Source organism: Saccopteryx leptura, chromosome 1 (assembly GCF_036850995.1).
Source record: "Saccopteryx leptura isolate mSacLep1 chromosome 1, mSacLep1_pri_phased_curated, whole genome shotgun sequence".
Lineage (NCBI taxonomy): Eukaryota > Metazoa > Chordata > Mammalia > Chiroptera > Emballonuridae > Saccopteryx > Saccopteryx leptura.
This window is the reverse complement of record NC_089503.1, coordinates 383,166,247-383,187,108: the sequence shown is the minus strand read 5'-3', so window position 1 is coordinate 383,187,108 and position 20,862 is coordinate 383,166,247. Positions and strand designations below refer to the sequence as shown.

At 58.6% G+C, this 20,862-nt stretch overlaps 1 protein-coding gene across 2 annotated transcripts in view; it reads right to left on the bottom strand.

Annotated features, from left to right (window-relative positions):
• Positions 1-20,862, bottom strand: part of CPNE5 (copine 5) — a 99,830-nt gene that overhangs the window by 14,889 nt on the left and 64,079 nt on the right. For both annotated transcript variants that reach the window (XM_066359527.1, XM_066359528.1), the window contains 4 exons: positions 16,922-17,026; positions 8,180-8,221; positions 6,135-6,210; positions 626-679 (listed from right to left, as the gene is read on the bottom strand). In XM_066359527.1, coding sequence (XP_066215624.1) covers positions 626-679; positions 6,135-6,210; positions 8,180-8,221; positions 16,922-17,026 — 277 coding nt within the window. The remainder of the gene's footprint in view (positions 1-625; positions 680-6,134; positions 6,211-8,179; positions 8,222-16,921; positions 17,027-20,862) is intronic.

The window sequence follows — 20,862 nt, the reverse complement described above, 5'->3', positions numbered from 1 at the left end:
AAGAGAATATAAATGCCAGCAGGGCAAGGATTTTCATTTGTTGAATAAATGAAGATGAGTCCCCAGAAGCCACTGGGCCGGTGGAATCCCAGGAGGGTTCAGCAGGATGCCAGTCAAGCAGGGGCAGTGCCCGCAGCCGCTGCAGCTCGGAACTGAACAGTAGCGCCGACTGCCATCTCTACACTTTCTAGCTCTGGGACCTTAGTTGAGTCACTTCCCTACTGCCTTGGTTTCCTCTTTGATGACAAGGGGATGATATCAGCTGCCCCTCCAGGAAACAACCTGTGAAAAGCACCTAAATTGGGAATTTCCGAGAGTAAAGTCCCCATAAATGCTACTCCTTTTCCTCTTCCTGCAGGAAGCCCCACGGGAGTGTCTCTCTGGGACTTCCCATCCTGCATCACAGAGCCTGTGGTGATATAGTGCTGACACACCGCCTCCCCCCTCCCCGCGCTTGCTCCAGCGGCGGCCCCACCCCTCTCCACCCCCAGCTCTCCAGGTCTGGTTCCCACGGCCTGCCCTGCCGGCAGCTGGGCGTGCAGACGCCCCTGACTCCTGACACCAGACCTAGCTTCGAGTGTTTATGCCCTGCTGTGGGTGGGGGGTTGGGCGGGCGGCTACTCACGGTGCCAGAATTCACATATTTCTTTTTCTTCATTTTCTTTTTCGGGTTTATCACCTGCAGGGAAAACCAGTTACCAGATAAGAAGGAGGTTTCCAAACAGGCAGGTCTGGGCCCCTGGGGTTCCCACCACACTGGGTGTGGCCCAGACCCCAGAGTGGGCTGAGATAATCGGGGGTCCCGGAAAGGAGGGTCCAGAGGGATCTTGTGAGAGGCTGGTATTTAGATTTAGACAACTGGGCTCCCTGAGTGGACCTAGTGTCTTATAAGCAAACACACCAAGAAAAATATTTACCTAACCTTCTTTCCCACTGCTCCCCAAACACGCCCTCCACGCTAGGCAGCCAGGGGAGGCTCGGTGTGGCAAAGGGGCCCTGTCCGTGCCTGCCCCACGAGCCAGCTCAGACTGCTCCCTCACCTGGAACACTCCCCCTCTGCCACCCCCACCCCCAAACCCTCCCTGCTCCTCCCTGGAGATCCCGCCTTAGGGCTCCCCCCTCCACCACCCCCACCCCCTCACACTGCAGTTAGAACCTTCGTAACTATTTTTCACGTGCAAGCTTTCCTCCCAAACCAGACCTGTCAATCAGAGAATAGATCACAGCACTAGCTGGGCATATAGTAGGTGCTAAAAACACAACAACAACAACAACAACGACATACTTCTTGGTGAGTTAACTCAGAGGTCTCAACTGGGGGCGACCCCCCTTCCCTCCAGAGGCATTTAACATCATCTGGAAGTATTTTGGGTTGTCATAGCTGGCAAAGTAGGTAGAGACAAGGGATGCTGTGATCCTACAACACACAGGACAGCTCCCTGCAACACGGACTCACTGAGTCTGAGATGCCGGGGGTGCTGAGGCTGAGGACCCGCACTGGTGAGAAGGACCACCTTGCCCTGGGGGCCCCCCGCCAACGGGCCTATCACAGGTACTACATTTGTCCTGTGATCTGAGCCTCACCAGCTTTTCAGTTTTTCACGTGGGAAGTCTAGGCTCAACCCTTCCATACCCTCCTACTGAACACAGCCAGGTGATCTTCACCCCCGCTCTGTCCTGCTTAGGTTTCCGGTGAACTCCCCCCACCCTTCTTCCTGCAGGGGCGGCCAGCGGGTCATTAGCAGAGGTCTCTTCTGTCTGAGTGACAAGTGATCCACTTCTGAAGGTCAGGAAAGCAAGGCACAGAGACACCAAGTGTGTTGCCTAAGGTCACACAGCTGGTCTGGGTAGTGACAGAATTAGAAACCAGGCTCCTGCCTGACCAGGTGGTGGCGCAGTGGATAGAGCGTCGGACTGGGATGCGGAAGGACCCAGGTTCGAGACCCCGAGGTCACCAGCTTGAGCGCGGGCTCATCTGGCTTGAGCAAAGAGCTCACCAGCTTAGACCCAAGGTCGCTGGCTCCAGCAGGGGGTTACTCGGTCTGCTGAAGGCCCGCGGTCAAGGCACATGTGGGAAAGCAATCAATGAACAACTAAGAAGTCGCAACGCGCAACGAGAAACTGATGATTGATGCTTCTCATCTCTCCGTTCCTGTCTGTCTGTCCCTATCTCTGCCTCTGTAAAAAAAAAAAAAAGAAAGAAACCAGGCTCCTGCGCTTGGGCCACCTTATTAACAGCTACAAACACAGTCATTCACCAATATTATGGGGTGAGGGTGGGGGTACCGGTTCCTCTCCTCCAGAATCTTTACTCCAGCTGGAGGAAGACGATATGTCCTCGGAAGAGGTGACAAAGGTCACCAAGAAAGGGGAGTCAGAAATGTGAAGGGAGCTGTTAGAAGGAAGGACCGTTCTGAGTGGGAGCATCAGCGAGGCCCCCGGAGTAGGAGGGACCGAGGGCAGATGCGGAGGGACAGGAAGGATGTGGACATGAAGAGCTGGTCGGCCAGAGGAGACGCTGGCGGGAAGGGAGCAGGGCCAGAGTCCAGCTTGACCGCAGAACCACAGGGTGGGAGAGAGTAAGCGGGCCGGGCCGGCTGCAGGAGAACCTCGGGTGCTACTTTACATGTCTGAACACCACGCAGCAGCTAGCAGGAAACTCGGATGGCCGCTGGGCTGGCCAGGGACAAGATCTCAGTAGGCTCCAGGAGGCTGGGGCCTGGCGGAGGTGAGGATGCAGGGAGGAGGAGGGACATCTACTGGGGATGTGTTGCCCGGTACGGCCACCTCATGGCTGTGTGACCTTAGGCAAGTTACTTAACCTTCCTGTGCCTTAGCTTTCTCATCTGCAAGATAGGAATAAAAAGTACCTAGCTCATCAAAGGTGTGGGGATCCAATGGGTCAATACAAGCCAAATGCTTAGGACAGAGCCTAGAATGTAGTCAGCACTCTGTATGTGTCAGCTGCTAACTTTTATTATTATTATTATTGCTACTTACTACCACCGCCAGCAGTCCAGGTGACAGGTAGTGAGGGCTTCTGGGTGTTGGAACAGGTACTAAGCTATGGCAATGCAGAATTGCCAAGAAGTGAGGACAGTGTGGCCGTGGGGGTGGGAGAGAGGGAGGGGTCAGGCGACCAGGTGGACCCAGAGGGAAGGAAGAGCTGGATCTGGGGCACAGGCGGGAGGGCTGCCAGCCCAGCCGTGCAGGTGCCAAGTGAGAGTCCGGAGGAAGAAGCTCAGAGCGACCTGGAACCTTCCACAGGTGTGAGAGCCGCCCAGGGGACACGAGTTCCCCAGACACACTCGTGGGAAAGCGCCCACTAGGCAAGGCATTAAGATGAGGCACAGTTGCAGCTCCAACGCTGCACCGTGCCTCAGTTTCCCAATCTGTCCCAGGAGGTTGTGGAACTTTTAGAACTGAGTGCCTCTCAAACGTTTATGCCAAAGCAGCCCCCGCCCCCCTCCGCAGGGGGAAATAAACACGGACTGCCAGTGATCTGGGCGTCGCCCACAGACCTGGCCACAAGCACATTGCTTTGAAGTCTTCTGTGTTGTCTTTAAATTAGCCAGTATTACACATTTCCACTCTCTAATTATAACTGTTTTAATATTAAAGCAATGTTTTGTTCTCAGATCTTCAGGCGAAGTGGCACTGGAGAGACGCCCTGTTTATCCTGAGGTTTCACGCGCTCCCCTGCACGCATCCCCACCCCTTCCTACCGGCCGCTCCGCCCTAAGAAGCTGCACCCTCCCCGAGGTTCCATGCGGAGGACGAGCGCCCCCTAGGGGTCAGGCCGGGCCCCTCCCAACTCCTAGGCAGCAATCCTCCTAAGCCTAGTCTTCTCCCTCTGCGTACACCCAGAGTCCTTAGGGTCCCCAGGGCCGGTTTGTGGGGGGTCTTCCCTCCTGTACAAGGGGAAGGGGCATGGAGTGGCTCCGAAGGGACCGGGAGCTGCTCTGGCTCTGGGGATACAAGAGTAAGACACCGCCCCGACCCAGGAGCAGCACCTGTGTGAATGAAACCACAGAGGCTAAGCCAGCACACAGGTTTAAGGAGCCTCAGATGGCACCGCTGGGCTGAAAGTGGGGTGGGCAGAGGGCAGGGCTGGGGCCAGACCCCAGGAGCCTGGTAGGGCGGAGAGGTGCATCTGTTTACACAGCCCCCGTGTGAAACATGGGCTGAGGTGGTGGGCGGAGTGTACCACCGGGTTTGAAGCCGGGCAGCCAGGTGCTCAGGCGACCGTTTTGGAGAAACGCTCAGATCTCGGAAGCTAAGCAGAGTCGACCTGGTTAGTACTTGGATGGGAGAAACGCTCAGGTTGCTGAGCGGAGGGCCTGCAAGAAGTGGGAAGGCCATCGCGGGAGATGACCGGAGGGGGGGGGGGAATGAAGGCACAAACGTCAGGATATCCTGGCAGTAGAAGCAGCGTGCTGTCGTGGATGGCAGGGGAGGGCACCATCATCAAGGATGGCTCCCCAGGTGCTGCGGCCCCCAGGACGACGGCACGGGCCGGCTGGGGGGCGGAAACGGCTGTGGGGAGACTTTAGCCAGTGCATTCAGCTTGGGAAGGCCAACTCTGAGGAGTGGGCATCCAAGTCAGACCCCCAGGGCGAGGCCAGGGCCCAGAACAAGGGGCTCCCCTGGCCGAAGCCTGTTTTCTCCTCAGGACTGCGAGGAAGGCATCCGTGTGGCACCCCCCACGGTGCAAGTCCTGCCCCACAGCTTGCCAAGTCTAATTCCTTTTCTGCCTGAAGGCATTTTGATGTGAAGACAGCTCTCTGGCTTCCCCGAGCTGCAGTTTCTCTTGTCGATGACAAGGGAGCAGGGATCCGTGACCAAGAAGACAAGTCAGTTCGCCTGAGAGACCAGGGCCTCTTCTGGTCTGTCAAGCACCGTTAGAGGCCAAACTCCAAGAGATCTGACCCCTTCCCTAAAAAAAATCTCCGTCAAGAAGGCTAGAGAAAGACAGAGCCTGCTTCTCTCTGCCTGGGTGGGGCCACAAGACAGCCCTTTCCTTTGTCGATGCACGAAACAAAGCAATTACCTGGGAAGAATTCAAAGCAATTTACCCACGCCCCATCTTCACAATGGCTTTGTTCAACTGAATTCCGTGTGTGGATGTCTAATGAGCACCTCCTGTGTGCCCAGCCGTGCCCAGACCAACATGAAGAGAGGCAGCCAGGAGGGCTGCCACCTGCCCCTGGGGGAGCTGCGGTCTAGTAGGAACAGAAGACTTGCCCACTGGGGACACAGATCCTGAGTGAGGGATGGGAAGGATGGGAGGAGGGGTTTGGGCTCAGAGATGGGAGTCAAAGCCAGCTCTTCAACTTCACCGGCCGCCGAGAGGGTGCTAACGTGAGGCTAGAGCCCGTCTGTGGGATGGTTGGGAAACGTAAGTCCCCCGGCTCACAGGAGCTCAACACCGGACAACGGAAGACGGCACCAACGTCCTGCCCACTCGGGCCTGGCAGGCTGTAGGACCACAGAGTCAGGCTGTGAGCCCAGGTCGCGACAGGAAGGGACGCCAGCCCGGGAGCAGGAGCTGAGCCCCAGCTGGAAGGTGGGGGACACTCCAGAGGGAGCACGCACACCAGCCGAGGGTCCGCCGCAGAAACCGTCCTTTGAGGGCAAACACCATTATCTCCAGAGAGACTGGCTGCCTTGTCCAAGGCTCTCCTGGCCTAAACGGAGGTATCCTGACTCCTGTTTGAGATTCTCCTTCCAGAAAAGGCCCTAAATCTGTTCTAATGGAAGGCAGAGGGCCATCTTAAACTCAGGAAACTCCCGTATCGGGCCTGGAACCTTCTGAGACCCGCCCCCGCTTTCTGCCCTACCCCCACTTCTACCCCCCACCGTGTCGGAAGTACTTTCTTTGGGAGGCACTGTAACAATCCGCCTAGGTTGTTCGCCTCTGGATTCTGCCGCTTACAGAAACACGTCTTTGGGCAAGTCCCCTAGCTTCTCTGAGACTCGGTCTCCTTAACTGTCGAGTGGGACGATCCCACCCACCTCACAGAAGAACCTGCGGAACCCCTAGCCCTGCACGTGGCTCCCTGGGGCTCTCAGCGCCTGGGAGCTCTGCGCCATCGCCACCGGAGCAAACCCCAGGCTTCGCGCGGCCGCCTCACCTCGTAGATGTTGAATTGGCTCTGCCCGCGGGCCAGCTCCCGGTAGCTGGTGGTGAACTCCCCGATGAAGTCATGGCTGCAAAGGAAGGCTGCCGCTGAGCTCATGAGGCCCAGGCTACGCTTTGCCTCTGCCTCTGCTCACCCCCCCCCCACCCCCCAGGGCTCCCAGGCCTGCCCAGGCCTCTTCTCCAGGGGCCCACACCAGCAGAGAGAAGTCCAGACTCCTGGGAGGAGTCTAGTCTCGCCCAATGGAGCAAAAAACCCAACGGTCAAGTTGCAGGGGCTCTGGAGAAGGGGATCCATTTCTACTTGGACTCTTGTTTGAACAAACCAGCTGCAAAAGGAATTTTGTGGACAACCGGGAGAAATTTGAATATGAAATGAGCTTTAGAGGGTATTCAAGAATCACTGTTCAAAGTGTCAGGTGTGATAACGGTATTCATGGTTATGTAGAAAATGCCCTTATTTTTCAGACGTTTCTAATGAGATATTTAGAGATAAAAGTGCCACGATGTCTATAATTTAAGCGACATCGACAAAACACAGATAAAGCAAATATGACAACACGGAACACGCTACATTTGGAAGGGAGAGCTTAAAAGTGTTCACTAAGCTCTTCTCTCTACTTTTCTGTGTATTTGACATTTTTCAGATAACGTTTTGTGTTTTTTTGAGAAGACAATTAGCGCCACGTCCACCAGGCCACGGGGGATGTTTCCTGCAGTGTCGGCACCTTCCTGGGCTCTGTCTGTGTTTACCGGCTATGCAGCAAAGCCGATTCCAAAGCAGAACTCCCCCCTCCCCGGTGGTTGGCTGCCTTTGACCCTCACGGCTGGCCTGGGCTGCCTGCTGTGTGTGGGGGGGTGATGCCCAGGAGCTGTCCCGGGGGGCCCTGCCACCCCCTGAAGCCCACACTCTCTTTACTACAAAGTCACAGCTTTCTTCATGCAGACTGTGAGCTCAGTTCCTTGCTGGTGGGAACCAGCTGCATCTGGTGGCTGTCCCCCACTTTCCCCAGTAGAGGAGAAGTATGGGGAACTGGAGGGTAGGATGGGGCAAATCACGGGTGGAAACAGGAACTTAACGTGCCTGTGATGTGGTCAGAGGAGAGGCGTGGGGGACAGGCGAGTTACCGGGGGCAGTGTTGGTGCTGGCCTGTCTCTATAGGACCGTCTGGGGGAAGGTCAGCTCCCGGGAGGAGGCTCGGGCCTAACTCAGAGCTGCGTTTGCACTGCCTTCACCACCTCCCCTGTGCACATCACGGGTGCGAGAGGCACCAGTGGAGAGTATCAGGGGTGAAGCCCCTTGATGAGCCCCCTGCTAGTGACACAGATTGGAGCGGTCACAAAAGTCAGGACGGTCTATTTGGGTTTGATCCAACAGACAAGTAGGAGCCAGTGAGGGTTCTGGGCTAAAGCTGCAAGGGGCCTCCTGGTCCTCTGTCCTCACTGATGAATTCCCAGCGTCATGGGGTCCCTCCAGACACTTCGAAGGGGGAAGCACTGGCCTCCCAGGACCCGGAGGGAACCGCCCTCCCACCGGGCAGGCTTGGAGGTTCTCACCGTCTGTCCATCTTCCCACGTCCCCTTCCCACTGCCTGAGCTCCTCTTCCGTACCTCGGCCACCCGCAAGGCTTGGCCTCACACAGAGAACGTGTCCGTGAATGCTCAGGACATCACCATTATCTCTACCTTACAACGTGCACACTTCAGAAAATCTAAATCCTCCCTAATGTGGGGAGCTCTTAGGCACTGGCTGGCCACTAGGCAGCTCTCCGAGGAAAGAGGCCTCTCATGCCCTTTGCACCAGGTCCTGCAGGACAGAAGACCCTCCGTGCCAGTGGAGCTGGGCAGGGATGAGTCACAGGGCAGTGGACGTCCCCCAGAAAGCCCAGGCCCTTCACCCCCAGAGTTGCCACGAGTCCCCACGAGGGCCTGGGCACAGCTCTCCCCCTGTGAGGGGGGGGCCCAACCTCCTCCCACCCCCGCCCCGCCCCGCCTCGGGGCGCCCCCTCCCTGCCCCTCTTTATCCTTCCGCCTGCTTACCTGCCATCTCGGTCCCAGTCGTACACCTCCACCTTGATGGTCCTGTGAGGCAAAGGGCTTGTGGTGAGATGGGCTTGACCCAGCGCCCAGGTGGCCTGAGGAGGGCACGCTTCTGATGCTCCAGGCCAGAGAGGACGCGGGACTGCCACCCAGAGGACGGTGCCCCCTCATGCTCCCAGGCCAGAGAGGACTCGGGACTGCCACCCAGAGGACGGGCCCCCCTCATGCTCCCGGGCCAGAGAGGACACGGGACAGCCACCCAGAGGACGGGGTCCCCCTCATGCTCCCAGGCCAGAGAGGACGCGGGACAGCCACCCAGAGGACGGGGCCCCCCTCATGCTCCCGGGCCAGAGAGGACGCGGGACAGCCACCCAGAGGACGGGGCCCCCCTCGTGCTCCCGGGCCAGAGAGGACTCGGGACAGCTACCCAGAGGACGGGGCCCCCTCATGCTCCCGGGCCAGAGAGGACTCGGGACTGCCACCCAGAGGACGGGCCCCCCTCATGCTCCCGGGCCAGAAAGGACGCAGGGACTGCCACCCAGAGGACGGGGCCCCCTCATGCTCCCGGGCCAGAGAGGACGCGAGACAGGATGGGGCCCCCCTCATGCTCCCGGGCCAGAGAGGACGCAGGGACTGCCACCCAGAGGACGGGGCCCCCTCATGCTCCCGGGCCAGAGAGGACGCGAGACAGAATGGGGCCCCCCTCATGCTCTCGGGCCAGAGAGGACGCAGGGACTGCCACTCAGAGGACGGGGCCCCCCTCATGCTCCCGGGCCCTCCAGGGAAGCAGCAACCCGAGACACAAAGGAACTATCCTGAGGCCATTTAGCAAAGGTCTTAGGGACACAGGCAGCCCCAGAGCTGTGTGGGAGGATGTGGCAAAACAGCCTCAGACTTCCCTTCACCCATTTTCTCCTCGGCCACCCCAGAGGGAGCACAAGTCCCAGCATGAAGCCACTGAGAATTTATCAGGGATGGAGCCATCGTAGTGAGGGCTGGCTACACCCCGGCTCTGAGGCCCGTGGGGGCTGTCCTGGGAGAGGTAACGAGACTGTGTGGCGGGACTCCGGGTCCATGGGGTCTGAGCGGGGGACGGGGGGAGCCAGCGCCACATGCTGGGGACTGGCCCAGGGGTCCCCGGCTGGGCTGGCCCGCTGAGCGCTGAGCGGTTCCACACCATGACTGGCTCCTGAGTGAGGGTGTAATTATCTTCACATTTTCGCCTGGCTGCTTTAATTAGTTTGTTTTGACTCCGGTGCATGGGGCTGGGCTTAGGGAGCCCATTTTATTTTTAGTCCATTTCCATGGCAACAGGCTAGCGGACAAGAGGTGGAGGAGGGAGGTGGAAGGCTGCAGGTTAACCCTTGGTGCCAGTGGCCCTCCAGGGATGCCCAAGGGATGGATGGACAGGCTGCCGGGGTTGCACTGCGGGGTCAGGGTCTCGGGGGCCAGAACCACCTGGGAGCCGGGGTTTCCAGCCCTCAGTTCTAAATGGGGCACGCAGAGGCGGCCGCCTGGGCCTGTTTTCCATGAACATCTCATCATCTTGCCCATCCATGACTGCGGCCCATCTCCTTGGGTCGCTGAGAACTGGGCCTGGGGTTCTGGAACCCCAGAAGGAGGCGCTGTCTCCCTACGGATGAGCCTCCACAGAGTGTGGATGGGGGACCGGGGCGGTTTTGCCAGCAGGGGACCGAAACTGCTCTGGAAGGAAGGGATGCCCGGTAGGTTGTGCACCAACAGGCTTTTTGTTACTAAAATGCAAGATGGGATAGGCAGAGAAGCCAGCCATTTCAAGGAATCCTTTAAGTTCTTGTGAAAAGCAAAAAAAAACAACAACAAACCCCAAAAACCAATGTCTCTATGCCCCAGTGAATTGTTGTGGAAAGAAAAAACAAAGTGAAAGAACAAAGTAAGAGGCCCCTGAAGGTGGGCTGAGGAGCCGGGAAGAGTGGGAAGAGGCTGGGGTGTGGACTGGGGTGCTGGGCCCCTGGCTGGGGGACCTGGCGATGTCACTCCTTCTACGAGCCACACGCCAGTGGAGCAAATTAGGCACAATGACGTTCTTACAGAACAGCTGCAAAGGCCAAGGTGGTAAAACCCACTGGGCGTGCTGGTGGTCTCTATGAAAATGCCCCCTTCTTTCCATGTTAGCATTTGGCCATAATCAAATCGTTTTTCAGATGAGATGTACTTGACCAGTGACACTGGAGCCTGGGTACCTGAGCTCTGCAGCTTCCTATTTCTAGAATGACAAAGCCGATTGTGAGTGACCCTAGTAGCATCCAAGCCTGGCCACCTGACAGATCACCAGGGAGCTTTGCAGACACACAGACCCCAGGCCCAGTTCTCACAGCTCCAGGCAGGGCCCAGGGGCTCTGCCGTGCCTGTTCTGGAGTGAGGACCTCCAGCCCCTCATGTTCACAGGGGGAAACTGAGCCCTAGAGTACCCAGGGGACAGGCCCAGGGTCACACAGCTGGTGAGGGTCTGAGCCAGGACCCTGCCCCACAGTCTCCCAGTCCAGCCCTCCAGCTCTGCGAGGGAACTTCAGGGACCCCAGGAAGGAGTGCCCCTCCTCGGACAACTGACGCCACCCTCTCAGATGACCGGATCAGTGACAACCACATGCTCAGAGGCCGTAGGAGGACCCCAGTCACAGCCACAGCCTTGGGTACCCAAGAAATCACTGGAGGAAATGTTTTAATAATCCCATGGCCAGCGGGCTTGATTTAATTAGTCCGCATGGGACTCGGGCAGAGGGTGTTTGAGAAGTGTCCTGGCTGATTCTCATAGTGAGCCAGAGCTGCTAACCTCTCTGATTTTCAACCCCGACTGCACCTCGGATCCCCTGGGGAGCTTTAGCAATCCTGATGCTGACGCCTCACCCCTGAGATTCAGAATCAATGGCTTTGGGATGCTCTTGGCAGGGGAACTGTTTAAAGCTCCTCAGGGTATTTGAACTTGGGGCTGAGGTGGAGACCACGGAGTGTGAGATTCCTGTGTAATCAAGGGTCTAGGGATGGCGACCCGCCTGCCCGCAGCCTGGGGCCTGATTAGCCGAGAGACTGCCCACTCCAGCCCTGAGGGTGGGGTGGGGGGGGGGTGGGGAGAGGTGAGAAAGACGCTGCCCAGAGTCAGGGGAAGGCAGACAGGAGCCAGACACAGCTTTGACTACTCTGCTAACAGTTCTACCCCTGTCCAGCCCTGGCTGGGCTGCTCCAAGTCACCTCACATGCTCCTCGTGGGCTGCAGACCTTGGCTCCAGCCCCTTCGCACAGGTATAAATAACAAAGCCTCATGTTGGACCAACTGTGACTTCTGGGGACTGCACCTAAAAGAAGGATCTCCCTGTGTGAGGGACAATGAAATGGGCCGCTGCTGCCCCCATAACATCTTATTTAGCCTAAAAGGCTCAGGACACGGAGCCCCTGGCCTGGGAGGCTGTGGTGGACAAGAAAGACTGCAGCTCTGGAGGCAACCCCAGCTCTGCAGCCACCAGCTGTGTGGCCCTGGGCAGCTGGCTTAGCCCTCGGGACTCTGTTTATGCCTCTGTAAAATGGGCTCATCACACCCACTTGACAGTAGCTGTGAGAAGCCAACCACATCCACACGCCCCCACAGGCAGCATCGGACGCGTGCTGTTCTGTTCTGTTCTGTTTCGCCTCAACACTCGAGCCTTCTCCCCCAAGGTCCTGTCTCCCAGAGCATTCCCACTCACCACAAACAACGTCAGCTCTACGCGGCTGGGGTTTTTGTTTGTTTTGCTCACTGCTATATCCTCACCTTCCGGAACAGTGCCTAGCATATACCCTGCTCACAAAAATTAGGGGATCAGGGAACGTGCAGATACTCCAGTACTTTCAGCCTTTTGTACAGTGTATTTTCACCAAGGAAATAAAAGTTGGTTTTGCATCTCATTTGCATAACTGAACAACTTTCTTTGACTTGTCATTTGCTTTTCTGATGACCTTGTGTAATAAAAAAAAATCAAATGCTTCTTTTCCTTATCGCTTCATCTTCATTTTGAAATATCCCCTCATTTTTGTGAGAAGTATATCAGGTAATCTACATAGTGTTATTAAATATCTGCCGGCTGGCTAAGAACTTCTATTGTCCTTCAGAAGTGGGTCACACAGGAACAATAGCGTCCTTTCCCAGAATCACGAGGGGAGACCCAGAGTGGTGTGGCTTTCCGAGTCACACAGCTAGCTGGTCAGGAGCAACTCCAGGCCTGGGAGCGGGAGCCAGTGTCCTGCCGGTCACTGGACACCTGGGGCCGGAGTGACAGATCTGGGTGTGTGCGCCTCAGCAGGACAGCAAGGGACGAGGGATGAGGGACGAGGGACAAGGGCAAAGACGCCAGGCTTCCCTCACTGCTCACTAAGCGGCTCTCTCTGTCGTGTCTCCCACGAGCCAGGCTGCAGACCTGCCTAATGAGCCTCTCCCAGGCTGGAGGACATACGTTTTGCTGCCTCTCACCCGTCCCCAGGGCTGACAGGCCCCGAGGGATTCACCCTAAACTGACAATCAGTCCAACGCTCCGGGCCTCTCTGGGGCAGGCAGCGAGACTGGATGACAGGCACGGTGCCACCAGGGCTGCACTGCACAGCGGAGACCCCCCAGCCCCCAGCTCAGCTCCTGCAGGTGTGAGCCCCGGATGGTAAGACACTCCCAGTGGAGGTCACCCTCACCCAGACTGGCCTGGCCCCTCCTGGTGCTCAGCGGGAGGTGGGGCCCAAAGGAGAAGCTACTGCTTCCACCAGAGGGGCCGACAGATGTGTGAAGGTTCTGCTGTGATAGCCCCCAGCGGCCAGTCCTCTCCAGGTGGGGACCCACCACCCTTAACACCCTCCTAAAATCCACTCAGTCAACATCAAGGTGTGAGAGCATGACAGCAGCCCCACCAGGGGACTGGTTTAATGAGGACAAGTCCCCAAGCCACAGAATGCTCAAGGGGAGAACAGGGGGACTTCAGGGAAGGCAGGCAAAATGGTTTGTATCATCAGCCCGCTTCACCCCTGGGGGGGGCTGCACTGGCTCCGACCCTGATGCCATATCCTCCGACTCCCGCCCTGCTCAGCTGGGTCCCTGGAGCTCCGCCTCGTGTGGACTGGAGACACGGCAAGTACAGGGGGACCCCGAACCTCGGGGGCAGCCCGGCGGTAACTCCAGAAAGGAGAAACGACCTTCTCCTTGTCCTGGTGAGTTCGGAACCTCTGGTCCTTCTCCTTTCCCATCTGTGAAATGGCCGTGTGGTCACCAGGCCCGGCCTTCTAGGGTTACTGTGAAACCTAATTCCTAAATAAGATAATGTATCGAAACCGATTAGGACACAATGTGGCCCGTATCCTAAAGACTCAGTCATCTCAGTAACAGTAACTGCTCTCCACCCCCATCATTGCAAGAACACAGGCCTCCTTCTCAGCAGATCCTTGGGTCACACCCTCCTGGCCCTCCTTTTCACACCAGTGGTCGATACTTCTGTGTGAATTCCCCTCTCTCTGCTCCCTGTCCACTGCCCCTCCTCTTGGTCCCCTCCTATCTCTCCGACCATCTCCTTTTCTTTCTCCTGATCTTGACCTGTGGCATCCTGACCTGCCCCCGACCCCCCCCCCCCCACCGGGGCCTTCAGCACCTGACCTCTGCCGGCCTTCTCCTGGGACTCCCAGACCCCTGTCCTCTCTCCTTAGCAGAGCACCACGTGCCTGGCCCACCTCTGCCCACGCGGGCTCCGTCACACTTCCCAGTTCTGTCTGTGGTACCTTCTTCTCCTGCCCCCAAGCTCCAAACCCTAACGACCTCTCTGTCCTTTTGAGTCCCATCTCCAGGCCGATCTCAAGTCCCTGTGAATCCCTGTCCCACCTAGGGTCCCAGAGCAGATGTGCCCCGCACCCCCGGGGGGGCTCTTGCGGAGCCCCGCCCCCCAGCACCCGCCACTCACGCCCCGTCCCTGCCACTTGGCGTCACAGCGTGGTGGTTAGCAACACAGATTCGAGAGCCAGCCTCAGTTTCCTTGCCTGTAAAGTGGGGATGGCGCTAGTACCTTTTTCAGCGGAGGCACCACCTATGGGAGGATTAAATTAGGTCACACACACACACACACACACACACACACGTGCACACGCATGCACACTCCCCCCATCAGCGCTACAAGGAGCCTTTGCTTTGTTATTATTACTACCTGCCTGTCTCCCGCCAGCCAGGGTGCACCCTAAGAGGGAGGCTGGGTCTGACGGGGGAGGGGGCAGCACCCAGCATGGCGGGCAGAGAAGACACAGCCGCTGGATCCAACCAAACAAGCGCTGTGAGGCTTTGAAGAGGCGCCTCCCTTGTTTTCCTGCCTAAGTGCCCCCCCACCCCGCCCTGAGAGGGCCTCCCAGACGCCTGCACCTCCCGTACGGCTGCTGCTGGGTATGTGGGTTACCCTAGGGGTACCCTCGGGCTCAGTGCGTGGCAGGCCTGCTCACGCTCACCAAGCCAGTGTGACATGCCAGGCCCCCTCCATTAACAGGGCCGTCAGTCATGTCACGGTCAATCTATTCCGGGCTGTGGAGAAGAAGGCTGGGCTGCCCAGCCAGCCCGCAGGGAGAGCAGTCCGGGGCTCGGCCTGGGAGCGGGGAGACGCCTCAGTTTCCCCCGTGCCCTGCACCTCCCACCGCACCCTCACCTCTTCCAACAGCAGAACGGTGAGCCCAGGCGCCGAGCCTGGCCGCCCTCCTCACCGTCCCTGACAAGCTGGGTTCTGAGACCATGGGAGCCCCTCCCTGGAGATGCAGGGCCGTGGGAGGAGGGGTCAGCCAGAACCCCCAGCACCCTCTGGGCAGTGAAACTGGTGACCCCAATTCCTTCCACTCAGTGGGATTGGAGCGGCCATGCTCCCTTAGTCTCCACCCCTGAATTTCCCTTCCCTTGCTCTCCACCTCTCCCCATCCCAACCATTCTTCCCACGCCATCGTCCCCAGGAACTGACCCCTCCCACAGCCTCGCAGCCCTCCCGAGCCTCCTGAGACCCGATGCTCCAACCACTCTGTCCTCCCATGCCCTCCTCTGGGAGCCCCAGGCCCCATTCAGATACTTAATCGGGGTCTGTTTGTAGAACACCTACTTTCATCTGCAGGCTCATCTGGCACAATTACTTCGCTCTCTGAAACACTTGTGTGCACATCTGAGCTCCCCGGGGTCAGACTCTAACCTCCCTGAAGACAGAAATGAGGCTACACTCCCTGGAGGGCTGCACAGCAGGAGGCAGGGCGAGCCCACAGTAGGTGCTCTGTGACCACCTGTAGAATCGATTGTGGCTTTTCTGACCCAACCAAGAAGCAAGAAGAGGCAGCCCCTTGGCTCCTGGATCAGCAGCCTGCCATGGAAGGAGCCGGGTTCTCCAGAGGCCCCCTCACCCCACCACCACACCTACGTAGCCTGTCAGACGCCGCTGTGAGCAGGGTCCCAGCGAGCCTGAGCCGAGCCCACCAGCCAGGACGCCCCAGTGCTCTTGTTAGAACGGCCAGCGGAGGCCAGCTTCCTCGAGGCTGCCCGGCAGCCCTGCCCGTGAACCCTGCCAGCGCACCCACCTGCAGCCACCACCACCAGGAGACCAGGCTGGGTTCTCGGGACTTAACCCAGACCAACACCACAGAACAGCCCCACCCCACCCCCACCCCCACCACCCGGCACTTCGCACAATCTGTAACTATGTTTCCTTGTGTGATGATCGGGTTAATGCCTGCCTCCCCCACTAGACGTAAGCTCAGGGGGTTGGGTGAAGGGTGGACTGTGTGCTGTTCCCTGCCGACTGCCCAGCCTCTAGCACAGGGCTCAGGGGGTTGGGCTCTAGCACAGGGCTCAGGGGGTTGGGCTCTAGCACAGGGCTCAGGGGGTTGGGTGAAGGGTGGACTGTGTGCTGTTCCCGGCTGACTTCTCAGCCTCCTGCACAGGGCACAGCCAGTGGCGGCAGGGAGTCCTTCGACACCTCTGGACAAAATGCTGCATTTGGCAGTTTACCCACACACGCCAAAATCCTTCTGGGGAAGGTTGACACGCGAGCCTCAGAGCAGCCCTATAATGTAGGTAGCCGTTTAAATACCCGTTTTACAGAGAAGGAAACCGAGGCTCAGACAGGTCAAAGCTTGCCCAGAGGGACAGTACTTTTTAGTCTGAGAGCCAATTAGAAACCAGGTGCGTCCACACTCAACAAGCTGCACCCGTGCGACGGCGACGGCGGTAGGTGACACGTAATAATTACAGTGGGCTGCGCCGCCTCTAGAAGTTCCAGGAGGTCCGTGTCCCACCCCTCACCCCCCTTCCTGGCAACTTGGCTGCCAGACGGGATCTTGAGACCCTGACTCCCCAACATCCACTTGCCAAGGTCTGGGGTTGGTGGGGACCAGGCCTTCTCTGCACATCTAGAGCCCCCGTCTGGCCCCCCACCTGCCTCTCCAGTGGGATCCATGGAAAGATGGGCGGCTGAGCTCCAGGCCAGGACACCCCAATACCCACTGAGCTTCTCTGGAATCCCAGGCACGGCCCATCCCCCCTCCCCGGGCCGGGGAGGGTTGTGAAGAGAGGAAGGCAGACACTACCCAGGGACAGGAGGGGAGGGGAGGGAGGCTCGGGAATCCCTCCCCGCGCAGGGCCGCCCCGCCCGGCTGCAGCAGTCTCAGCTCACACTGAGGGGTCTGCCCATGCCAACCAGAGCCAGGCCTCCCGCACCCGGGCACACGAGGGGCCTTCTCTCAGCTCACCGGTCATAGTCCCCGTTGCAGAGGGCTCTCACGGGGATGGAGAAAGTCTGCCAGACTGGGTTGAGGGTGTTCTTCATGACCTCGGTCTTGTGGCAGATGGTGAACCTGGCAAAGAAGAGAGGGATGGATGGTGGCAGGCCCCAACCAGGACTGGCAGACGCCAGGTCAACTGAGGGACCAGCTGGGGGATCTCTGCAGTTGCTGGACAGTAGAAACCATGGCTCTGTGAGGTGATGAGCTGCCCGTTGCTAGCAGCATCCAGGTAGAAGCTAGATGGCCATTTCCTGGTCAGGCTGCAGAGAAGGTTCCGGTGGGGGGGGGGGCGGGAGTAGTGTTGTCAGGAGATGCACGTTCTGGGCCCGGCTCTCCATGTGACCTTGAGTATGTCTGTCCCACCCTGGCCCTGTGTTTCCTCACCTGTACACCCAGGGAGATGGCCCCTATCAGACGTTCTTCAACTGAGATCCAGGGAAGTCTCTGTGGATGGGCTGAAGGGGTCGGTGAGCCCCCGAGATTGCCAGTGAAGTCGGGTGTCTGGGCTTCACATGCCTGCTGTTTTCCTGCCTGTCCTCCCAGATTCCCGTGTCCGTGGCTCACCTCCTCGCTTCTTTGACCTGACTACCTGTCATGAGCACCATATCTAAAATGTACAACCCCCTAGTCCCCTGACTCAGACATCCCTGGCCCCCTTTTATACTGTTTTTCCATAGAACCTGTAACCATTTGACATAGTCGGATTTTCTCCTTATTTATTTCATGGTCTGTCTCTAAAATGTAAGCTCCGTAAGGGCGAGGGCTTTGTGTTCTTTGCTCACTGGTGCATCTCTGGTGCCCAAAACAGTGCCTGGCACTCAGTACACGTCCACTAAATATTTTTTGGAATGAATTCATGAATAGATGTATTCCTCAGAGGAGAATCTGCACAGCTTTCTCTGGCGTTTCAAGCCAGAGAACGGAAGCCCTTGGCTGAGATGATCTCTAAGACCCCTTCCTTCCGCTCTGAATCCACGAGCTTGCTTTGCAAACTGAAATCGTACAATTGGCTTTATCCCATCTGCACCCCAATGCAGCGTCCCTGCCCAGCCCCCACACCATGCTTGGCAGGCCCTTTCCTGGAAGCCTGCCCTGCCACATGGGGTGTGGGGTGGCAGTCAGGAGCCACAGTGGAGCTGGGGCCAGGGGCCATCCCCCTGAGACTTGCCAGCATCCGTCCCAGTGACCTCCCAGCTCAGAAAGGGTCCCCCAGAAAGGTGCCCGGGCCCCGCCCTGTGCCCACACAGTCTGTGCCATTTCTTCTCTGGCAATTTCCAAGTCAAAATGTCATTTCTGTCACGGAGGCTCAGCATTTCTCTTCTCTGCTCCTTCTCACCCACCCACTGGCATGTAGAAATACACGTGGGAGACCTCCCCACACACCCAGCGCTGCTGTGCTGAGCACAGAAATGGGACGGAGGGAGGCGGGGCCCCAGCTGCCCCTGGCTGCAGCGGGGCAGGCGGAGGAGGGGGTGGGGGCCGGAGGGAGACTTGGGAGCAGCCGTGGGCAGCGACGGGAGGGGGTTCGAGCTGTGCAGAAGCCCTGTGCTCAGAGCCCCCTGTGGAATCACTGTCTCCCCTGTCTCTTCTCCCTTGCCAGCCAAGCCTGACGACCAGTCTTCTGAGCCATCACCCTGATTTCCTCCCGACTTGTTTTCCCGGAACCCTGTGTAGTCTGATTTCTGCTTCAGACTCACGCCTGAAACTGCTTCCTTGAAGATCCCCCCCCCCCCCCGCCCCAAACCCACAGGCCCCACGACTCTCTGCTGTCCCTGCAGACATCTCTCCTCTGGACTCAATTCATTGTGACACACCCACCCAGGAGGCTGGTGTGGGAGAGCGCTGGCCAAGGGAGGGTGGGCTCCAGTCCCAGGCCACTGCTACCGGCCCTGGGCGCACGACTCTCTCTGAGCTCCTTCTCTCATTGTAAAACGGGGACAAGAACGGGCAGCTGCCAGGCCTGTTCTGATGACCTGCCCTAACGCGTTCGTCCTCACCGCAGCCCCACCGGCGATCACGCATGCGCGGTGTCAGGACGAGCCCCGCGTGCACACTGAGACACGGAGTTGCAGAGATTACGGCCGCACTGCCCAGAAGGGCAGCCACCAGCCACATGGGACTACTTCCATTTAAATGAACTAACACTTAATGAAATGTGAAACTCAGGTCCGCGGTCGCACAGGTGCCATTTCAGGTGCTCAGCAGCGACGTGTGCCTAGTGGTGACCAAACCGGACAGTGAGCTGCGGAACATTTCCCTCACGCGAGCAGAGAGTCCCACTGGGTCAGAGACCTGCTCAAGTGACAGAGCGGATCATGGGCAGCACCAGGCCCACGGGCCGCTCTTCCTGCCCACTCTCCTCCGGCACATCCTCACTCCTGGAGGAGTGGCCGGATTGAGCAGGGGGCACCCAGAGTGGTCTGCGAATGCCCCCTTCCCTGTCCCTCCTGGGGTGGCAGGTGTGAAGTTTTGCTCCCCTGGCTCCCTTGCTGACCCTTCTCCCATCCAGCTAAGGGGGTGTCTCCCCAACCTCCCCCTCTGCTCTCCTCAAACCCTGGGTGACCACCTGCTCGCATCAGCTAGCTCAGCCTCTGCTCTCCTCAAACCCTGGGTGACCACCTGCTCTCAGCAGCTGGCTCAGCCTCTGCTCTCCTCAAACCCTGGGTGACCACCTGTTTGCATCAGCTGGCTCAGCCTCTTCTCTCCTCAAACCCTGGGTGACCACCTGCTCTCAGCAGCTGGCTCAGCCTCTGCTCTCCTCAAACCCTGGGTGACCACCTGCTCTCAGCAGCTGGCTCAGCCTCTGCTCTCCTCAAACCCTGGGTGACCACCTGCTCTCAGCAGCTGGCTCAGCCTCTGCTCTCCTCAAACCCTGGGTGACCACCTGCTCTCAGCAGCTGGCTCAGCCTCTGCTCTCCTCAAACCCTGGGTGACCACCTGCTCTCAGCAGCTGGCTCAGCCTCTGCTCTCCTCAAACCCTGGGTGACCACCTGCTCTCAGCAGCTGGCTCAGCCTCTGCTCTCCTCAAACCCTGGGTGACCACCTGCTCTCAGCAGCTAGCTCAGCCTCTGCTCTCCTCAAACCCTGGGTGACCACCTGCTCTCAGCAGCTGGCTCAGCCTCTGCTCTCCTCAAACCCCGGGTGACCACCTGCTCTCATCAGCTGGCTCAGCCTCTGCCTGTGCACCTGCCCCCCCTCAGGGGCCTGCAGACTGGCCTGCCTGGGGAGCCTCCCCCCGTGGCTTTCTCCAGCCGTCCTGGTGTCCCCAGGGAGACATCCAGGCCAAGCTTCCGGTGAAACTCACCTCCCAATCAACTCCCACGGCCTCCCCTGCCTGACCAGCTCCTCTGCCATCTTCAGCCCCCCCAGCTCCCCACAGCTCCACCACCGAGGTGGGGGCTGTAACTTGCTGACTGAGGTCTCCACATTGCCCTTTTGCCCCCTCCTCCGCCCCCCACTTCCACAGCACAGCTCTGGGGGTGCTCAGTACCTCCCACCTGTGCACGTGTCAATCATGAGTCTCTCCCCCTCCCCGCCCCCGCCCCATCCATCCGACACATCACTCTGCTAGAACAATCATTGGCAACACACCCCTTTCCTGCTCGGAAACCGACATCCCTCCCTCCTGCCGGGTCAGCCGGCCCCCACCCCTGAGACAGCCAGCCCAGTGAGACCCGGCAGGCAGGCCTCTCCGGAGGGGACTAGGGTGGACCGGCTCTGGGCTCCTAGAACACCCCTTGGGCTTCTTCCTCTCTCCCTCAAGCAAAGTCAACAAGAATTATTTAAAGCAATTCTGCTGGGAGCCCTTTGGTGAGACAAAGAAGCCCTTTGTTATGCAAATGATCGCACCTAATTCCTCTTGTTTTGTACGTTCAGACTTAAAAATCCAGTTTTCACTTTAACTGAAA